This window comes from Pseudophryne corroboree, chromosome 6 (genome assembly GCF_028390025.1).
Source record: "Pseudophryne corroboree isolate aPseCor3 chromosome 6, aPseCor3.hap2, whole genome shotgun sequence".
Taxonomy (NCBI): domain Eukaryota; kingdom Metazoa; phylum Chordata; class Amphibia; order Anura; family Myobatrachidae; genus Pseudophryne; species Pseudophryne corroboree.
Genome location: NC_086449.1, coordinates 355,103,317 through 355,121,915, shown reverse-complemented (window position 1 = coordinate 355,121,915; position 18,599 = coordinate 355,103,317). Strand labels below are relative to the sequence as shown.

General features: G+C 49.2%; 1 protein-coding gene across 1 annotated transcript in view; it reads right to left on the bottom strand.

Moving 5' to 3' along the window:
* Positions 1-902: 902 nt before the first annotated feature.
* LOC134932298 (uncharacterized) overlaps positions 903-18,599 on the bottom strand; it is a 91,041-nt gene continuing 73,344 nt past the window's right edge. Inside the window, exons 7-8 of the mRNA XM_063926605.1 lie at positions 3,852-3,951; positions 903-1,101 (exon numbers count right to left, since the gene is read on the bottom strand). Of these exons, the coding sequence (XP_063782675.1) occupies positions 1,002-1,101; positions 3,852-3,951 (200 nt within the window). The 3' untranslated portion in view covers positions 903-1,001. The remainder of the gene's footprint in view (positions 1,102-3,851; positions 3,952-18,599) is intronic.

The following is an 18,599-nucleotide window of genomic DNA, read 5'->3' as shown; positions in this document are numbered from 1 at the left end:
GCACCACTGGGGAGGGTTAGGGTTAGGCTGCGGGGGAGGGAGGGTTAGGGTTAGGCGTGTTGGGGAGGGAGGGTTAGGCACCACTGGGGAGGGTTAGGGTTAGGCTGCGGGGGAGGGAGGGTAAGGGTTAGGCGTGTTGGGGAGGGAGGGTTAGGCTGCGGGGAGGGAGGGTTAGGCGTGTTGGGAAGGGAGGGTTAGGCACCACTGGGGAGGTTTAGGGATAGGCTGCAGGGGAGAGAGGGTTAGGCACCACTGGGGAGGGTTAGGCTGCGGGGGAGGGAGGGTTAGGCACCACTGGGGAGGGTTAGGGTTAGGCTGCGGGGAAGGGAGGATTAGGGTTAGGCGTGTTGGGGAGGGAGAGTTAGGCACCACTGGGGAGGGTTAGGGTTAGGCTGCGGGGGAGGGAGAGTAAGGGTTAGGCGTGTTGGGGAGGGAGGGTTAGGCTGCGGGGGAGGGAGGGTTAGGCGTGTTAGGAAGGGAGGGTTAGGCACCACTTGGGAGGGTTAGGGATAGGCTGCGGGGGAGGGAGGGTTAGGCACCACTGGTGAGGGTTAGGGTTACGCTGCGGGGGAGGGAGGGTTAGGGTTTGGCGTGTTGGGGAGGGAGGGTTAGGCACCACTGGGGAGGGTTAGGGTTAGGCTGCGGGGGAGGGAGGGTTAGGCGTGTTGGGGAGGGAGGGTTAGGCACCACTGGGGAGGGTTAGGGTCAGGCTGTAAGTAAGAATGGTTAGGAAAGTTAGGGTTTCAGGCTAGTATTACCAATTTGGTTTTGGGATCCCGAGTGCCGGGATGTTGATGTCGGTATTCAGACTCCCGGCATCCCAAGCACCGTGATCACAATACCATTCTGTTAAAAGGTTATATATAGATATTTCTATGATGAAAGACTGGCAAGTCAATCCGTGAAAAGCATCAGAAATATTCTTTATTGAGATTTATTTAGCAGACCCATTTGTAGAGAGGAATAAAAAAATACATATGAAGCATATGAATACATTAACTTTATGCAGACTCTGCAATGTCTACTGCTGCCACAGAGCCTTGAGTAATACACTGCGTTATGATTCTTGCATAACCATCTTCACCCCATTCCTTGCCCCAGCTGTAAGGGAAAAACAAACAGAAACATTTAGGCATGTATACAGTCAAGTCCCAGAATATTAATTGGGTATATGTCTGTGATGGATCTCACTAGCCAAAGACATGAAGAGCTGGGTATTGGGGTTATAGGCATAACTAGGGTTTTTGGAGCCCATGGCAAGCTGAAGAGTGGCGCCCCCCTTCCCCCCCAAAAAAAGTAAAAATAATTATACAGGTTGAGTATCCCATATCCAAATATTCCGAAATACGGAATATTCCGAAATACGGACTTTTTTAAGTGAGAGTGAGATAGTGAAATCTTTGTTTTTTAATGACTCAATGTACACAAACTTTGTTTAATACACAAAGTTATTAAAAATATTGTATTAAATGACCTTCAGGCTGTGTGTATAAGGTGTATATGAAACATAAATGAATTGTGTGAATGTACACACACTTTGTTTAATGCACAAAGTTATTAAAAATATTGGCTAAAATTACCCTCAGGCTGTGTGTATAAGGTGTATATGAACATAAATGCATTTTGTGCTTAGACTTAGGTCCCATCGCCATGATATCTCATTATAGTATGCAATTATTCCAAAATACGGAAAAATCCGATATCCAAAATGCCTCTGGTCCCAAGCATTTTGGATAAGGGATACTCAACCTGTATATATATACATATATACACCCCAAAAAAGTATGTGCGCGCCCCAAAAATGGGCGTGACCATGCAGCAAAAGGGGCGTGGTCACATACCAGAAGGGACATGGCCACTGAAAATGGGGCGTGCCAACATGACTATCACCTTCCCCTTGTGTCGTCTCTCAGCACACTATCACCTCCCCCTTGTGTCGTCTCTCAGCACACTATCACCTCCCCCTTGTGTCGTCTCTCAGCACACTATCACCTCCCCCTTGTGTCATCTCTCAGCACACTATCACCTCCCCCTTGTGTCGTCTCTCAGCACACTATCACCTCCCCCTTGTGTCGTCTCTCAGCACACCACAACCTCCCCCTTGTGTCGTCTCTCAGCACACTATCACCACCCCCTTGTGTCGTCTCTCAGAACACTATCACCTCCCCCTTGTGTCGTCTCTCAGCACACTATCACCTCCCCCTTGTGTCGTCTCTCAGCACACTATCACCTCCCCCTTGTGTCGCCTCTCAGCACACTATCACCTCCCCCTGCGTCGCCTCTCAGCACACTATCACCTCCCCCTTGTGTCGTCTCTCAGCACACTATCACCTCCCCCTTGTGTCGTCTCTCAGCACACTATCACCTCCCCCTTGTGTCGTCTCTCAGCACACTATCACCTCCCCCTTGTGTCGTCTCTCAGCACACTATCACCTCCCCCTTGTGTCGTCTCTCAGCACACCACAACCTCCCCCTTGTGTCATCTCTCAGCACACTATCACCACCCCCTTGTGTCATCTCTCAGAACACTATCACCTCCCCCTTGTGTCGTCTCTCAGCACACTATCACCTCCCCCTTGTGTCGTGTCTCAATTTTTAGACATTACAGCAGCAAAGTCCCCTTTTTACACAGTACGCAGGCAGAGTCCCCTTTTTACACAGTACACACAGTACCAGATACATATTACCCTACAGTGCCAGATACATATTACCCCACAGTGCCAGATGCATATTACCCCACAGTGCCAGATACGCATTGTCCCACAGTGCCAGATACAGTACATGTTACCCCACAGTGCCAGATGCATATTACTCCACAGTGCCAGGTGCATATTACCCCACAGTGCCAGAGGCATATTACCCCACAGTGCCAGAAGCATATTACCCTACAGTGCCAGATGCATATTACCCCACAGTGCTAGATACACATTGCCCCAGTGCTAGATACACATTGCCCCACAGTGCCAGATACACATTGCCCCACAGTGCCAGATGCATATTACCCCACAGCGCCAGATACACATTGCCCCACAGTGCCAGATACACATTGCCCCACAGTGCCAGATGCCTATTACCCCACAGCGCCAGATACACATTGCCCCACAGTACCAGATACACATTGCTCCACAGCACCAGATACATATTACCCCACAGTGCCAGATACATATTACCCCACAGTGCCAGATGCATATTACCCCACAGAGATACACATTGTCCTACATTGCCAGATACAAATTGCCAGATACACATTGCCCCACAGAGATACACATTGCCAGATACACAAACCCCCCCTGATCCCCCCCCCCCCTCACACTCACCACTCTCAACGCTGGAGCTGCCCAGACCACTGCTATCTGCTATGTGAGGGAGGGGAGGAGAGCGCAGCGCCTCTCCTGCCCCTCAATGCACCATGAAGTCCAGTCTCTGGCTACCGGCCGCGGGTATCTTCTTGGCGCTGGTTCATTAGCCAGTCAGAGGTCGCGGACCAGCAGCCAATCAGGAGCTGGTCCGTGAGCTCTGATTGGCTAATAAACCAAACCAAGGAGACTCGCCCTGCACCAGACACAGCACATTGAAGGGCAGGAGAGGCGCTGCGCTCTCCTCCCCTCACATAGCAGCGGGACAGGGATGGCCCGGGGCAGAGCTACAGTAGCAGGGGCAAGTGGGCATGATGCCCTGGCCACCAGCGTCACCCCTCTCTGCTGAGCCTGCCAAAGAGCCCAGGGCATGTGCCCTGCTAGACCCCCCTTGGTTACGCCTCTGATTGGAGTTAGCTAATACCAACTTTATTAACCCAAAATTTATGCATAATGAAATCTTATTTGCATTACTGACATTGTAACAGACAATACCTATTTTTAAGTATCCAATAATCTGTTCCACAAGAGGATCCATAGCCTACAACTGCCATCTGAAAATCCCCATGGTAAGAACATTCCTCATCATAGATTCCTGTTGCAAGAAATACAGTTAGATTAGCATCAAAAGATCAGTTCTGGGCTAGATGGTGATTACTTAATGAACAAAACTCGAATAATTATCATTTGTCCTATAAAATTTTAAGCATTGGACTTTTGTAAATATTTAACAAATTATTTTATCCTTGTGTATTTGCCTTTTTTATTCACTCTTTTGGGCAGATGGAAAGTTGAATGGCAGTCAGTTTGGTGAACTTAACCTTGCATGTTTTTGCACTGAACAAGCTGAACATATATAAGTACAGGCAATGCAGAAACGTACATCACTCAGTTGTATCTCTACTTGCCACTGAAGGAGCAGATCTGGGTGGAATACTTACCTACTCTTCCTGAGTGCCATAGGGAGGCTATGAAAGCTTGGTGGCTGTCAGCTTAAAGTAGACAAGTCTCCCAGGAGCCCCTCACTGTTTCCGATGCCCGATTAAAGAGGTGGTCCAGGTAGCTTGATGATATAATTCAAGCTAAATCATGTCATTGTAGCCGTACCCCCCTCTTTACAATACAGAGAATCACAGCTTTGTATAGTGAGAGTGGGATTGCGATGAAGCAGTTGTGTCACCGTGCCTTTACACCACTCATCTGACAATGCTACAACCCCTGTACCTCCCATCCAGAGATATATATTTTTTTCATTTATCCTTTATTTATATGGCACCACAAAGTGACCACAATGCCTTATAGAAACAGTATGAACAAAATAAAAAAGTGACTTGCAGTACAATACAGCAGAACATGGACAAAGTTTATAAACATTGCTGCAGCAGCAGTCACAATACCCGAATAAGCAGAGAGGCAGCCAATCGCAAAGTTTGGTGCCATTGTTGGCAGTGAGAAGGAGATGACGGTCTAAGTTAGGAAAGGAAAAGCACATGAGGGAAGAAGCCCTGCTTGTGACAGCTTACAGTTTTCAAGATATAACTGAGGAGTAACTGTATTAGGGTGTACTACGAATGGCCGGCTGTCGGGGTGAACGCAAAAGAGCCCTCTTGGAGGACACCCCAAAAGGGAGAATAGTTGTCGGAATACCGGCGGTTGGGCCCCACTCCTAAGCTAGATCTCCAGTAGGGAGCCAGGGGAGTCTGCTGATAGAGCACAGGCACTGCTCTGACTCCACACAATAGTGCTGCATATAGGCCTGACACACTGGCATCTGGCAACTAGTACAATTGGACACCCAGTCCTTTGGGACACACAGATCTAGCGGCGAACTCCAATTTAGTAGCCAGCACAGGCCAGTTCTTGTTTTCAGCAACATGCATCCCTGCTGGATGCCGGCATCCAGCATTGAGCTCCTGATGTAAATCCTCTCTCCCAGTCCCACCACTCATGTTTATTGTGCTCACCTTCTGAAGGTCCTCCGTGTCCTCCCTACCTGACCTATATAGCTGGTCACCTGAATACATATACCTAGTGTGCAACCCATTCTGTACATTACTCTACGGCCCTTGCCATCATGCCCCCTAAAAAGCTAATAGGGGCATTGTCACTCAAGGTTTCCTTTCCCGTGCAGAAGACAACACTTTCCCCTCCGTAATCCCTGGGTGACTCTTCCACCAGGGCCGGTGCTAGGGTGTTTGGCGCCATCCTGCAAACTATAAATTTGTGTCCCCCATACTTTACAAAGGGAGAGTGCCCCCTGTAGCAGTGACGCTTACACACAATGTTCCCTGTAGTAGTTATGCTTACGCACACAACGCCCTCTGTAGTAGTGATGCATAAACACACAACGCCCTCTGTAAAGGCCCCTTTTAATACTGATGCTTAAACACACAACTCCCCCTCTAGTAGTGACGCTTACACACCATGCCCCCTCTAGTAGTGAAGCTTACACACCACGCCCCCTGTAGTTGTGACACTTAAACACACAACTCCCCCTGTAGTAGTGACGTTAAAAAACACACAACGCCTCCTGTAGCAGTGATGCTTAAACACAAAGCCCCCTAGTAGTAGTGATGCTTACATACACAACACCCCCTGTAGTAGTGACGCTTACACACAACATCCCCTGTAGTAGTGACGCTTACACACAACGCCCCCTGTAGTAGTGACACTTACACACACAACGCTCCCTTTAGTAGTGACGCTTACGCACACAACGCCCCTGTAGTAGTGACGCTTACACACAATGCCCCCTATAGTAGTGACGCTTATGCATACAACACCCCCTGTAGTAGTGATGCTTAAACACTGCCCAGTCACACATACACAGATGCACACACCACATACACAAATTTATATATATATATATAGCGATCACAAACAAGGCGGCACTCAGAGGCTGTCAAAAATTCTTGTATTGGTGCAAAAAAGAAATCAACGTTTCGGGGACCAGTTCCCCTTCTTCAGGATATGTGTAATCACTGCACAACAAACATTTAAATACTTAAGAGAAGTACTTACCCCCCACATCACACCCAATCACCTGGCGTCTCCCCTGGTCTCGCCGCCGATCTCACCGCCCGGCACTGCCGGCTGCGTCCACTTCCGCTGGAAGTGACGTCGCGGGAGTGTGCCGCGTTACCATGGAGACGCTGGCTATACACAATAACAAAACAATGTAAACCTCGTTTGACAAAAATCTACAGTGCAAATCGGTTACTGGTTTCATCCTAGTGCAAATCGCTATAAAAGTGCTAGTTTCAGCTAAATACATTAAAAACAGTGCTATTGCCTTTAATATCCCCAAATAAAAAAATTAAAATTTTTTTTGTATATTACCTCTTGATCGTAATAACAAAAAGCAGCTCATGTCCTTCCTAGTCCTAAACCCTACCAATAACAAGTGTATGCATACTTTAAAATTGCGGCTTTTAGGGAATTTTTTCTAGCTCTGATCCCTCACTGTATGTTGAGCTCGTCATCGGCTGGTTTCACTGGTGCAGGAGCTTTACTCACCGCGAGTGGACCGATCAGCTACGACCACTCATCCCCATGTGTACTACCTCCTAACCTATCCATTCTGTAAACACATTGGGGAGATAACTGTCCTAAAGACGCTAGTTCCCACTCTCCTGGCGACTAAACCCTACGTTGCTAGGGGAAACTACAGGAAATTAATGAGACCCAGATTTTCATTCAGGCCTCCCGGTTTCAGGGTTTGCAGTCTATGAATCCACATGGACTCCAACTGCAGAAGCTTTTTGCCTCTATTTCCCCCACGGGGGGATTCTGGCACATGATCGATGATCCAGTGTTTAAATGTGGCCATGCTATGTCTAAACTCGACAAAGTGCTTAGCTACTGGCTGTTCACCACTGCCCGTCGCCAAGGCGTTCCTGATTGCTTGTCTGTGCTGAGCCATACGCACTTTGAACTGGCACTCGGTCTTCCCTATATAGTACCGGCCACACGGGCACACGATGGCATATATGACGAACTTGGTACTACACGTTAAGGGCCACCTAATCTTGAAACTTTTCCCGGAAAAGGGGTGGGAAATGCTGTCACCTGGAGACATATGTGCACACGTTGTGCAGCCTGTGCATTTAAAGCACCCATTTTTTCTGCTTAAAAAGTGGTGGGTGGGGGCCACTTTCAACTTTGCCATGTCAGTTTTGACAACGATGTCTTTAATGCTGCGCCCTCTAGTGTAGCTTGGCATGATGCGCTTACTCTTAAAGATTGTCAGCTCGGGGTCCGATGTGACTATCGGCCACAAACCTCTCATCCTTTTCTTAACGTGTCCACTGTTGACGTCGTATGCACTCACCCAGGGAATGCAACCAGTGATATCCCTGGGTGGTGCTGTTTGGAGAGTGTCTTCTCTTCTCCTGGCTGTGGCCTTTTGCCGGGCCTTACTTAGCAGTTTTGAGGGAAAGCCCCTATCTCGGAGTCTACCCTCCATTTCATCTAGTTGTTTGTCTCTGACCTCAACATTTGTGTTGGACCTGCAGACCCGCAAAAATTGTGAGTAAGGCAGGCCCCTAATGGTTGAGGTTGGGTGAAAGCTGTCATACCTCAATACCGTATTACGGTCCGTGGGTTTCTTATACAAGCACGTGTCAATCCTACCTTCCTGGAGCTTAATGAGAATGTCTAAATAGCACATTTCATGTTGGCTCGTGCTCATTGTAAATTTGACAGGACTGTCTGATGCGTTGTGTCTGTCAATTAGGGACACTAAATCCTGCACTTCACCTCGCCAAAAGATCAGCACGTCATCTATATAACGGTAGTAGATGAACAACCGATTGGATGTTGTTGCCTCAGCCAAAAACAGTTGGCGTTCCACCTCCCACATGAAGGCTTTGGCGAACGAGGGTGCCACGGAAGATCCCATGGCACACCCCGTTCGCTGTATGTAAAATTGCCCATCGAATATAAAGAAATTATGAGATAAGGTGAACTGTAGCAACTCTATAAAGAAATCTATATCTGGCCCAGTATACAATGCATTACCTGTGATTAAACGTCACAGGCTGCACGACGTGTGCACATATGTCTCCAGGTGACAGCATTTCCCACCCCTTTTCCGGGAAAAGTTTCAAGATCAGGTGGCCCTTAACATGTAGTACCAAGTTCGTCATATATGCCATCATGTGCCCGTGTGGCCGGTACTATATAGGGAAGACCGAGTGCCAGTTCAAAGTGCGTATGGCTCAGCACAGACAAGCAATCAGGAACGCCTTGGCGACGGGCAGTGGTGAACAGCCAGTAGCTAAGCACTTTGTCGAGTTTATACATAGCATGGCCACATTTAAACACCGGATCATCGATCATGTGCCAGAATCCCCCCGTGGGGGAATAGAGGCAAAAAGCTTCTGCAGTTGGAGTCCATGTGGATTCATAGACTGCAAACCCTGAAACCGGGAGGCCTGAATGAAAATCTGGGTCTCATTAATTTCCTGTAGTTTCCCCTAGCAACGTAGGGTTTAGTCGCCAGGAGGGTGGGAACTAGCGTCTTTAGGACAGTTATCTCCCCAATGTGTTTACAGAATGGATAGGTTAGGAGGTAGTACACATGGGGATGAGTGGTCGTAGCTGATCGGTCCACTCGCGGTGAGTAAAGCTCCTGCACCAGTGAAACCAGCCGATGACGAGCTCAACATACAGTGAGGGATCAGAGCTAGAAAAAATTCCCTAAAAGCCGCAATTTTAAAGTATGCATACACTTGTTATTGGTAGGGTTTAGGACTAGGAAGGACATGAGCTGCTTTTTGTTATTACGATCAAGAGGTAATATACAAAAAAAAATTTAATTTTTTTATTTGGGGATATTAAAGGCAATAGCACTGTTTTTAATGTATTTAGCTGAAACTAGCACTTTTATAGCGATTTGCACTAGGATGAAACCAGTAACCGATTTGCACTGTAGATTTTTGTCAAACGAGGTTTACATTGTTTTGTTATTGTGTATAGCCAGCGTCTCCATGGTAACGCGGCACACTCCCGCGACGTCACTTCCGGCGGAAGTGGACGCAGCCGGCAGTGCCGGGCGGTGACATCGGCGGCGAGACCAGGGGAGACGCCAGGTGATTGGGTGTGATGTGGGGGGTAAGTACTTCTCTTTAGTATTTAAATGTTTGTTGTGCAGTGATTACACATATCCTGAAGAAGGGGAACTGGTCCCCGAAACGTTGATTTCTTTTTTGCACCAATACAAGAATTTTTGACAGCCTCTGAGTGCCGCCTTGTTTGTGATCGCTATATCCTGGGGGGCCTCACCAAAGCTCTCCACGGAGGAAGGCACCGGAGCGAGACATATCCCCCAGTGGATATTCGGAGTGCCGGGGCAGCAAGGTACTATATATATATATATATATATATATACACACACACACACACACATACACACTCTCTCACTCTCTTTCCATTCACTCACCTAAAGAAGTCTGGCTGCTGGAGCTGTTCATCAGCCTGTGTAACAGGTTGCAGCCTGGTCCCGTTTAGCCCTGCTCCCCAGTTCCATCTAGCTCCGCCCCCTTTTGGCCAGGATACGGACACTGCAGGGGGAGTACGGGGAGGCTTCTAGCTGCCGACGCCGCTGCCTGTACAGTGTGACAGGCACAGCAGCCAGCAGCAGCAAGGGGAGACAGGGCGGCACAGCAAAGGGATGGACGGCAGGCAGAGCGCTTGTCCGGTCCGGCACTGCATCCCTTTGCTGAGCGGGTAGCGCCGGGCCTGTCTTCCGCTACCTCCACGGGCCTAATAAAATCAGGTAGCCCACTGAACTCCCTGTCCATTTCCGGCATAGATGTGGACTCTGAGGCCCCCTTGACCGTGAAATCTTTATGCAAGGTACTGTCAGCATTTAAGTCTGATCTAGCTGCCGACTTCACGGCAATCAGGGAGGTAAAATCAGACCTAGATCAGGTGGGAAATGACACAGATCATTTGGAGCACAAGATGGAGGAGCTTGTAGCATCTCAAAATGACCTCATTACTGCACATGACCAGCAAAGGGCCCATCTGGATACTCTTAGGGATAAAATGGTGGATTTTGGAGGACCGCACCAGACGAAACAGCATCAAGATTAGAGGTATCCCGGATTCAGTAGCCAGCTCAGAATTGGAGGGCTATACCATGGCCTTCTTCCATAAATTACTGCCGGATGCGGACAACCAGGACCTGCTTATTGATCGAATTCACCGTTTGCCGCGCCCACGCATGGTACCCATTGTTCTCCCTAGAGACACCCTCCTCCACGTCTATTTCTTCCACACTAAAGAAATTATCCTCAGAGTGGTTAGAGCAGCAGGAGATTCCGATACCCTTGGAGGGATCCAAATCTTTCCGGATTTCTCAGCAGTGACTACAGATGGAGCCTTCTTCATCTTGGCCTTTAATAGGATTAAACTGTGTGTTCCCTAATGCACACCGAGTGAAAAATATTACTACATAATAGTCAGATAATACGGAGATCTTAGTTGCGTATATCTGCAGATATAGGGTTAAGCCCCCAGGCCGATCAACAAGGCTTCTCCGTCACTGGGGGTCCCTAATACTAGGTATGGGTCCTGGGTGCAGGACCCCACCATGTCGGCACAGGTCGGCTACCCCAGGTCAGCACACAGGTGAGAATTAATAGGGGTTAATAAGAAGCACAGAAGTTCTATATAAGTGGTGTGATTAAAATAATATATACAAAGTGATAGGTAAAATCATAAGTGTTAATAAAGTGTTAGGCTGTGCCGACCTGAGGCAGCCCAGCCTCATCCCAGTGGTTCCTTCATCCCAGCATTCACAGCGGCGGGCAGCCAATGCGGAAGGAGAGGGGCCTGCTGCAGCGGCGCCACCACCAATTACATAGCACTGCTGCGGCTCCAGTCCCCCTCCCTCCTCCTCCTTCTCCTCTTCATCTGGATCTGCCTGCACGAGGAGCCTGACTGCCAGCGTGGAGAGATGGTAAGTATCTCTCTCTCTCTTCTGTCTGCCACAATGTGTAAAAAGGGGGACTGGCTGCCGTAATGTGTAAAAAGGGGGACGCTCGGAGCCGGATTAAGGGGGGTTCCCCCGGGGGTCAATACCCCAGGCCCCCCAGTTTTAAGGGGCCCCCCGGCCGAAGACCTGCACCGATCTACAGGTTGCCGGGGCAGGAGGGATCCACGCTGTGCATGCGGCTTCCTCCCCCCTCCTCTCGGGCTGCTGCCAGGAGAGATGCTGCTGGCGGCAGAGGCTGGAGATTGCTTGACTCAGTCCCCGACTGTGCTGCCCGAGAGGAGGGGGAGGAGCCGCATGCACAGCCGCACTCCTCCCCCGGCAGCGTGGATCCGTCATAGCCCGGCAGCCTGGTGTCTTCTCTTCTCCCCCTGCTGCAGCGCGGCTCCCGTTGCCTGTGACCGTGGGAGGTAAGCAGCGGGGTGGAGGGGAGGGGTAACTGTGTGGGCTGGTGGACCACTGGGGGGCCCTGCTGTCTTTGGTGCCCCGGGCCCCCCGAGGGCTTAATCCGGCCCTGGGGACGCTGGCTGCCGTAATGTGTAAAAAGGGGGACGCTGGCTACCGTAATGTGTAAAAAGGGGAACGCTGTCTGCCGTAATGTGTAAAAGGGGGACGCTGTCTGCCGTAATGTGTAATAAGGTGGACGCTGTCTGCCGCAATGTGTAAAAAGGGGACGCTGTCTGCCGTTATGTGTAATAAGGGGGGTGCTGTCTGCCGTAATGTGTAAAAAGGGGGACGCTGTCTGCCATAATGTGTAAAAAGGGGGACGCAGTCTGCCGTAATGTGTAAAATGGGGACAGCGTGTACAGTGTATCAATTAGAAGATATCTTAAAAACCACTTAGAGTCTTCGACCATCTTATTTACCACTACCCCCCTCTACCCGTGCATCACTACAAACATGGGACAAATTGGCGGCGAAACTAACTAATGTTCCGCCAACCTTCACATCTTTATCTCTCCGTGCCCTGGCGAAACTGATTCCGAATTTGAATATTTCCTGATTGCACATATATGGCCTCTCCTATTAGAGTGACTTACTTGACAGATTAGTCTATGTTATGCACACCAGTGCCTGCAGGAATATACTGGTGTTTGAACTGTTATGCACACCAGTGCCTGCAGGAATGTACTGGTGTCTGAACAGAGAGGGATGCAAAACAAATGAACTCACAGACAGACTGGGAAATATGACATTACGTACACAGAAGGTGATAGGGTAACAAAACCAACACAAAGTGAACAGAGAAGCTCAGAGGCTAAGAAACTGGCAGTCTCCCTAGTATTAGAAATGCTCAGATGGAAAAAGCAAGATGTTATGTTTTAATACGTAGAGAACCCGAAATGCTGTTGCTAAGGGCAACAGCAAAACCCTAAAGGGTTACCAACGGGTGTGGCAGTAAACTCCTTGGTCAGAGATGGAATAATAGACACAAGGAGAGTCTCCACAATCCTAATTCTCACTTGCAGGGCACAGGTTCAGCTTACTGCCACTAAACTGACACATGGACGCCCTGCACAGTGAGAGAGGATTAAGCAGGCAGGTCTGAAAGTACAGCCACAAACCTGCTGGGTTCACAGAATAGCAAAAGAACCTCAGCAGGCTAAACGACTGACTCCAGTCTTACTGCTAGGTCTGGATTGGCAGAGTGTAGTACCAAATCCCCAGGCCTATTTGCAGTAAGCAACAACAAATACAAAGCTACACAGTACTGGCTAACTTTCAGGAACTGACTAACCAACAAAGATTCAGCAGCATCTGCTTAACCTGAGAAGAGGCCTTATAAAGCAGGTGCTGTCCACGCCCCACTCAGACCTCACAGACTGTGAGCACAAAAACCAGCACCGGATCCCCTGCCTGTAACCACTGCACAGCAAAAGACCCGAACCGGAGTATCAGCTGCGCTCAGGTTACTCCGCTAGCACTTGTCTCCCGGTTGGCATGACGACGTGGCAGCACAGGGCAGGAGACCCTAACAGTACCCCCCCTCTGACGAGGGGTCAAAGAACCCCTACCACCGGGTTTATCGGGGAACTGCGAGAAGAAAGAGCGTATCAGTCTGGGGGCATGAAGATCACAACTGCGCACCCACGACCGCTCCTCCGGGCCATACCCCTTCCAGTGCACCAAAAATGACAGCCGACCCCGAACCATCTTGGAGTCAAGAATCCTTTCAACAACAAACTCCCTCTGGCCACGTATCAGAAGAGGGGAAGGTCTTCCTCTGGAAGAAGGATTACTAATCGCCCGTTTTAAAAGGGAACAATGAAATGTTTTATTGATACCCAAAGAACGGGGCAGATCTAACTGAAATGCCACCGGATTGATAACCCTGGTGATCTTATAAGGGCCGATGAACCGGGGGCCTAACTTATGAGATGGCTGTCTCAACTTCAAATTCTTGGTAGACAACCAGACGAAGTCTCCTAATTTGAAGCTGCAGGGTCTTTTCCGCTTATCAAAAACCCTTTTGGTCACTAATGACACAGACACAAGGGCTTTCTTCACTCTCCTCCAAATACCTCTAAGGACCGAAACCACAGAGGAACCACCAGGCGTGGAGTCCAGGGGGTCAAAAGAATTGGCCTTAGGATGATGCCCATACACACAAAGGAAGGGAGAGATCCCTGTAGCAGAGTGAGCCGCGTTGTTATAGGCAAACTCCGCCATGGACAGATGAGCAACCCAGTCAGTCTGACACTTGGAGACATAACACCTGAGGAACTGCTCCAAGGACTGGTTCACCCTTTCAGTCTGCCCATTAGACTGCGGATGGTAGCCTGACGACAAGCTGACAGAAATCTGGAGATCGGAACAAAATGCCCTCCAGAATTTGGCCACAAACTGGGATCCGCGGTCAGAGACCACATCAAGTGGCAACCCGTGGAGACGCACAACATGCAGCATAAATAATTCAGACAGGCGTCTGGCCGATGGCAGCCCCACCAGTGGAACGAAGTGCGCCATCTTCGAAAACCTGTCAACGACAACCCAGATGGCTGTCATCCCCGAGGATTTGGGCAAGTCCACCACAAAATCCATTGAAATGTGGGTCCATGGCTTAGATGGAATAGAGAGTGGATGTAATGGGCCAACAGGAACCCCTCTAGGAGTCTTATTTCGGGCACAGATGTCACATGCTCGAACCCACTGATCCACATCCTTAGCCACCGAGGGCCACCACACCGCCCTAGATAGCAACTCCCGAGTTCTGGCAATACCCGGGTGACCTGCCGACTTCTTGGCATGGAATTCCAGGAACACTCGCTGTCTTAACCTAGGAGGCACAAACAAAAGACCTACCGGAAGGTCTGGAGGAGCCTGCTCCTGTGCTCTAAGGACTAATGACAAGAGGTCCTGGGTAATGCCCACTTTAATACATGATGGGGACACAATGGGCAACGGCTCCTCGGTGGTCTCCTGGATTGGAGCAAAACTCCTGGATTGGAGCAAAAATCAGCCTTGATGTTTTTTGACCCAGGGCGATATGTTATCAAAAAATTAAAGCGAGCAAAAAACAAAGCCCATCGTGCCTGCCTGGCATTGAGACGCATCGCTGACTCTAAATATGCCAAATTCTTATGGTCGGTGAGAATTGAGACCACAAACTTAGCCCCCTCAAGCCAGTGTCTCCACTCCTCAAGTGCATCCTTAATAGCCAACAATTCCCGGTTACCCACGTCATAATTCATCTCGGCAGGCGAAAATTTACGGGAAAAGTAAGCACAGGGATGAAGGCGATTATCAGACACTCCCATCTGAGCACTGCCCCAATACCCATCTCAGAGGCATCCACCTCCACCACAAAAGGACGCTCTGGATCTGGGTGTCGCAGCACCTTGGCCGAGACAAATGCCCTTTTGAGACGGGCAAAAGCCGCTTTGGCCTCACGAGACCAGTGAGCAACATCCGCCCCTTTCTTAGTGAGTGCCACCAAGGGCGCCACTATAGACGAAAATCCAGCGATAAATCGTCTATAAAAATTTGCAAAGCCCAGGAAACGCTGAAGCGCCATCAAACTAGTGGGCTGCACCCAATCCAGGACTGCCTGTACCTTGGAACCCTCCATTTGGAAACCTTCTGGGGAGATAATATATCCTAGAAATGCGATTTGCTGAACTTCAAATTCGCACTTCTCCAGCTTCGCCCCAAGCCGGTGGTCTCTGAGTTTCTGGAGGACTAAGCGTACATGCTTCCGATGTTCCTCCAGGGAATGGGAGAAGATTAGGATGTCATCTAAGTATACAACTAAGAATCTATCCAAATATTCCCTGAACACATCGTTCATGAAATCCTGGAAGACTGCCGGGGCATTACAGAGCCCAAAAGGCATCACCAAATATTCATAATATCCTGAGTGGGTATTAAAGGCAGTCTTCCATTCATCCCCCTCTCTTATTCGGATTAGATTGTACGCACCGCGTAGGTCAATCTTAGATAAAATGGTGGCAGTACGAAGCTGGTCAAACAAGACCGAAATGAGAGGCAGTGGGTATGAGTTTTTAATCGTGATACAGTTCAATTCCCTGAAGTCGATGCAGGGTCGCAATGAACCGTCCTTTTTACCCACGAAGAAGAACCCCGACCCAACTGGAGACTGTGAAGGTCTGATAAATCCTTTAGCCAAGTTCTCCTGAATGTACTCTGCCATAGCCTGAGTCTCAGGACGTGACAGGGAGTACAACCTGCTCTTGGGAAGCTTAGCATTCGGCAACAAATCAATGGCACAGTCATAGGGGCGATGGGGAGGTAGTACCTCTGCAACTTTTTTGGAGAACACGTCCGCAAAATCTGCATAACACCCTGGCAATCCTGGCAAACTTAGCTGCGAGAGCCTGACTGGAAGGCTCAAGCAACTCCTGAAACAATCAGTACCCCAACTAAGAATCTCCCCAGAGACCCAGTCAAATTGAGGATTGTGGGCCCTTAACCAGGGTAACCCCAACACCAATGGGGCAAAAGTACAGACAGTCACATAAAAGGACAATTTTTCAGAGTGTGTGGCTCCAATAAACAAAGAAATCTGGCTAGTGCAAGAGGTAATTTTACCCTGGGATAATGGTTCCCCGTTTAACCCACAAATCTCAATTTCCGACGCCAAGGGTACTAAGGAAACAGTGTTTCAGGGTGAATTGGCGGTCCATAAAAACCCCGTCGGCCCCACTGTCCACAAAGGCCTCAGTCTTGACAGTTTGACCGAGGATCTTCAAGGTCACCGGAATGATAAAAGTCTTCTTGGGAAATTCTGACTTCTGGCCTGACAGGATATTTCCCATCACCCTCAGGCCCTGAAGTTTTCCGGCTTTTCTGGGCATGATACTACCACATGACCCTTATTCCCACAGTACAAACACAACCCCTGCTGTCTACTCCGCGTCTTCTCACGCGAGGAGAGGCGGGTAGCCCCAATCTGCATAGGCTCCTCGGAAAATTCCTCAGAGTCTGAGGTTCCCTTGGGAAAGAAGGAAACCTCGGTCTCCCTTTCAAGCCTACGCTCTCTCAGCCGTCTATCCACCCGGATGGATAACTGCATGAGCTGATCCAAGCTATCAGGCAAGGGATATTGTACCAGTTGGTCTTTTATCTGGTTAGAAAGACCTCTTCGGTACTGGTGTCTCAGGGCTGGGTCATTCCACTGGGTATCATGGGCCAACCTCCGAAACTCCGTACAGTAAACCTCAACTGGCCTTCGCCCTTGCTTAAGGATCGAAATCTGAGCCTCGGCTGAGGCCGTCTTGTCAGGGTCATCATACAACATGCCCAGTGCCGTAAAAAAAGCATCAACACTTTTAAGCGACGGACAGTCAGGCTGCAACCCATATGCCCAGACCTGTGGGTCTCCTTGTAGCAAGGAAATCACTATGCCCACCCGCTGAATCTCTGACCCAGAAGACTGAGGCCTAAGGTGGAAATATAGCTTGCAGCTCTCCTTGAAACAAAAGAACTGCGAGCGATCTCCAGAAAAACGATCCGGAAGATTTACTCTCGGCTCCATAACCCCTGAAGGTGCTGCTGCTGCGGGAGCTCCGCCAGCGGCCTGGTTGGTGTGCATTTTAATGGACAAATCATTAAATTGTCGAGTCAGGACCTGCACCTGATCGACCACCTGTTGCAACGTATTTTGAGGGGTATGCTCCATATTCCCACAAAATTTCAACAGGAGTATTGGGCTGCTGAATATGTTATGCACACCAGTGCCTGCAGGAATATACTGTTGTTTGAACTGTTATGCACACCAGTGCCTGCAGGAATGTACTGGTGTCTGAACAGAGAGGGATGCAAAACAAATGAACTCACAGACAGACTGGGAAATATGACATTATGTACACAGAAGGTGATAGGGTAACAAAACCAACACAAAGTGAACAGAGAAGCTCAGAGGCTAAGAAACTGGGTGTCTCCCTAGTATTAGAAATGCTCAGATGGAAAAAGCAAGATGTTGTGTTTTAATACGTAGAGAACCCGAAATGCTGTTGCTAAGGGCAACAGCAAAACCCTAAAGGGTTACCAACGGGTGTGGCAGTAAACTCCTTGGTCAGAGATGGAATAATAGACACAAGGAGAGTCTCCACAATCCTAATTCTCACTTGCAGGGCACAGGTTCAGTTTACTGCCACTAAACTGACACATGGACGCCCTGCACAGTGAGAGAGGATTAAGCAGGCAGGTCTGAAAGTACAGCCACAAACCTGCTGGGTTCACAGAATAGCAAAAGAACCTCAGCAGGCTAAACGACTGACTCCAGTCTTACTGCTAGGTCTGGATTGGCAGAGTGTAGTACCAAATCCCCAGGCCTATTTGCAGTAAGCAACAACAAATACAAAGCTACACAGTACTGGCTAACTTTCAGGAACTGACTAACCAACAAAGATTCAGCAGCATCTGCTTAACCTGAGAAGAGGCCTTATAAAGCAGGTGCTGTCCACTCCCCACTCAGACCTCACAGACTGTGAGCACAAAAACCAGCACCGGATCCCCTGCCTGTAACCACTGCACAGCAAAAGACCCGAACCGGAGTATCAGCTGCGCTCAGGTTACTCCGCTAGCACTTGTCTCCCGGTTGCCATGACGACGTGGCAGCACAGGGCAGGAGACCCTAACAGTCTAACGCCCTTCCCCACCTTGCATTCTAAATTTGATTTACCAGAATCCGCATGATAAGCTACCAAATTAGACAGTGGTAGAGTACGCTCCCCTCTACCGCCAAAGACATTAATCCGTACACTCACCAGAGGTTTATGCTA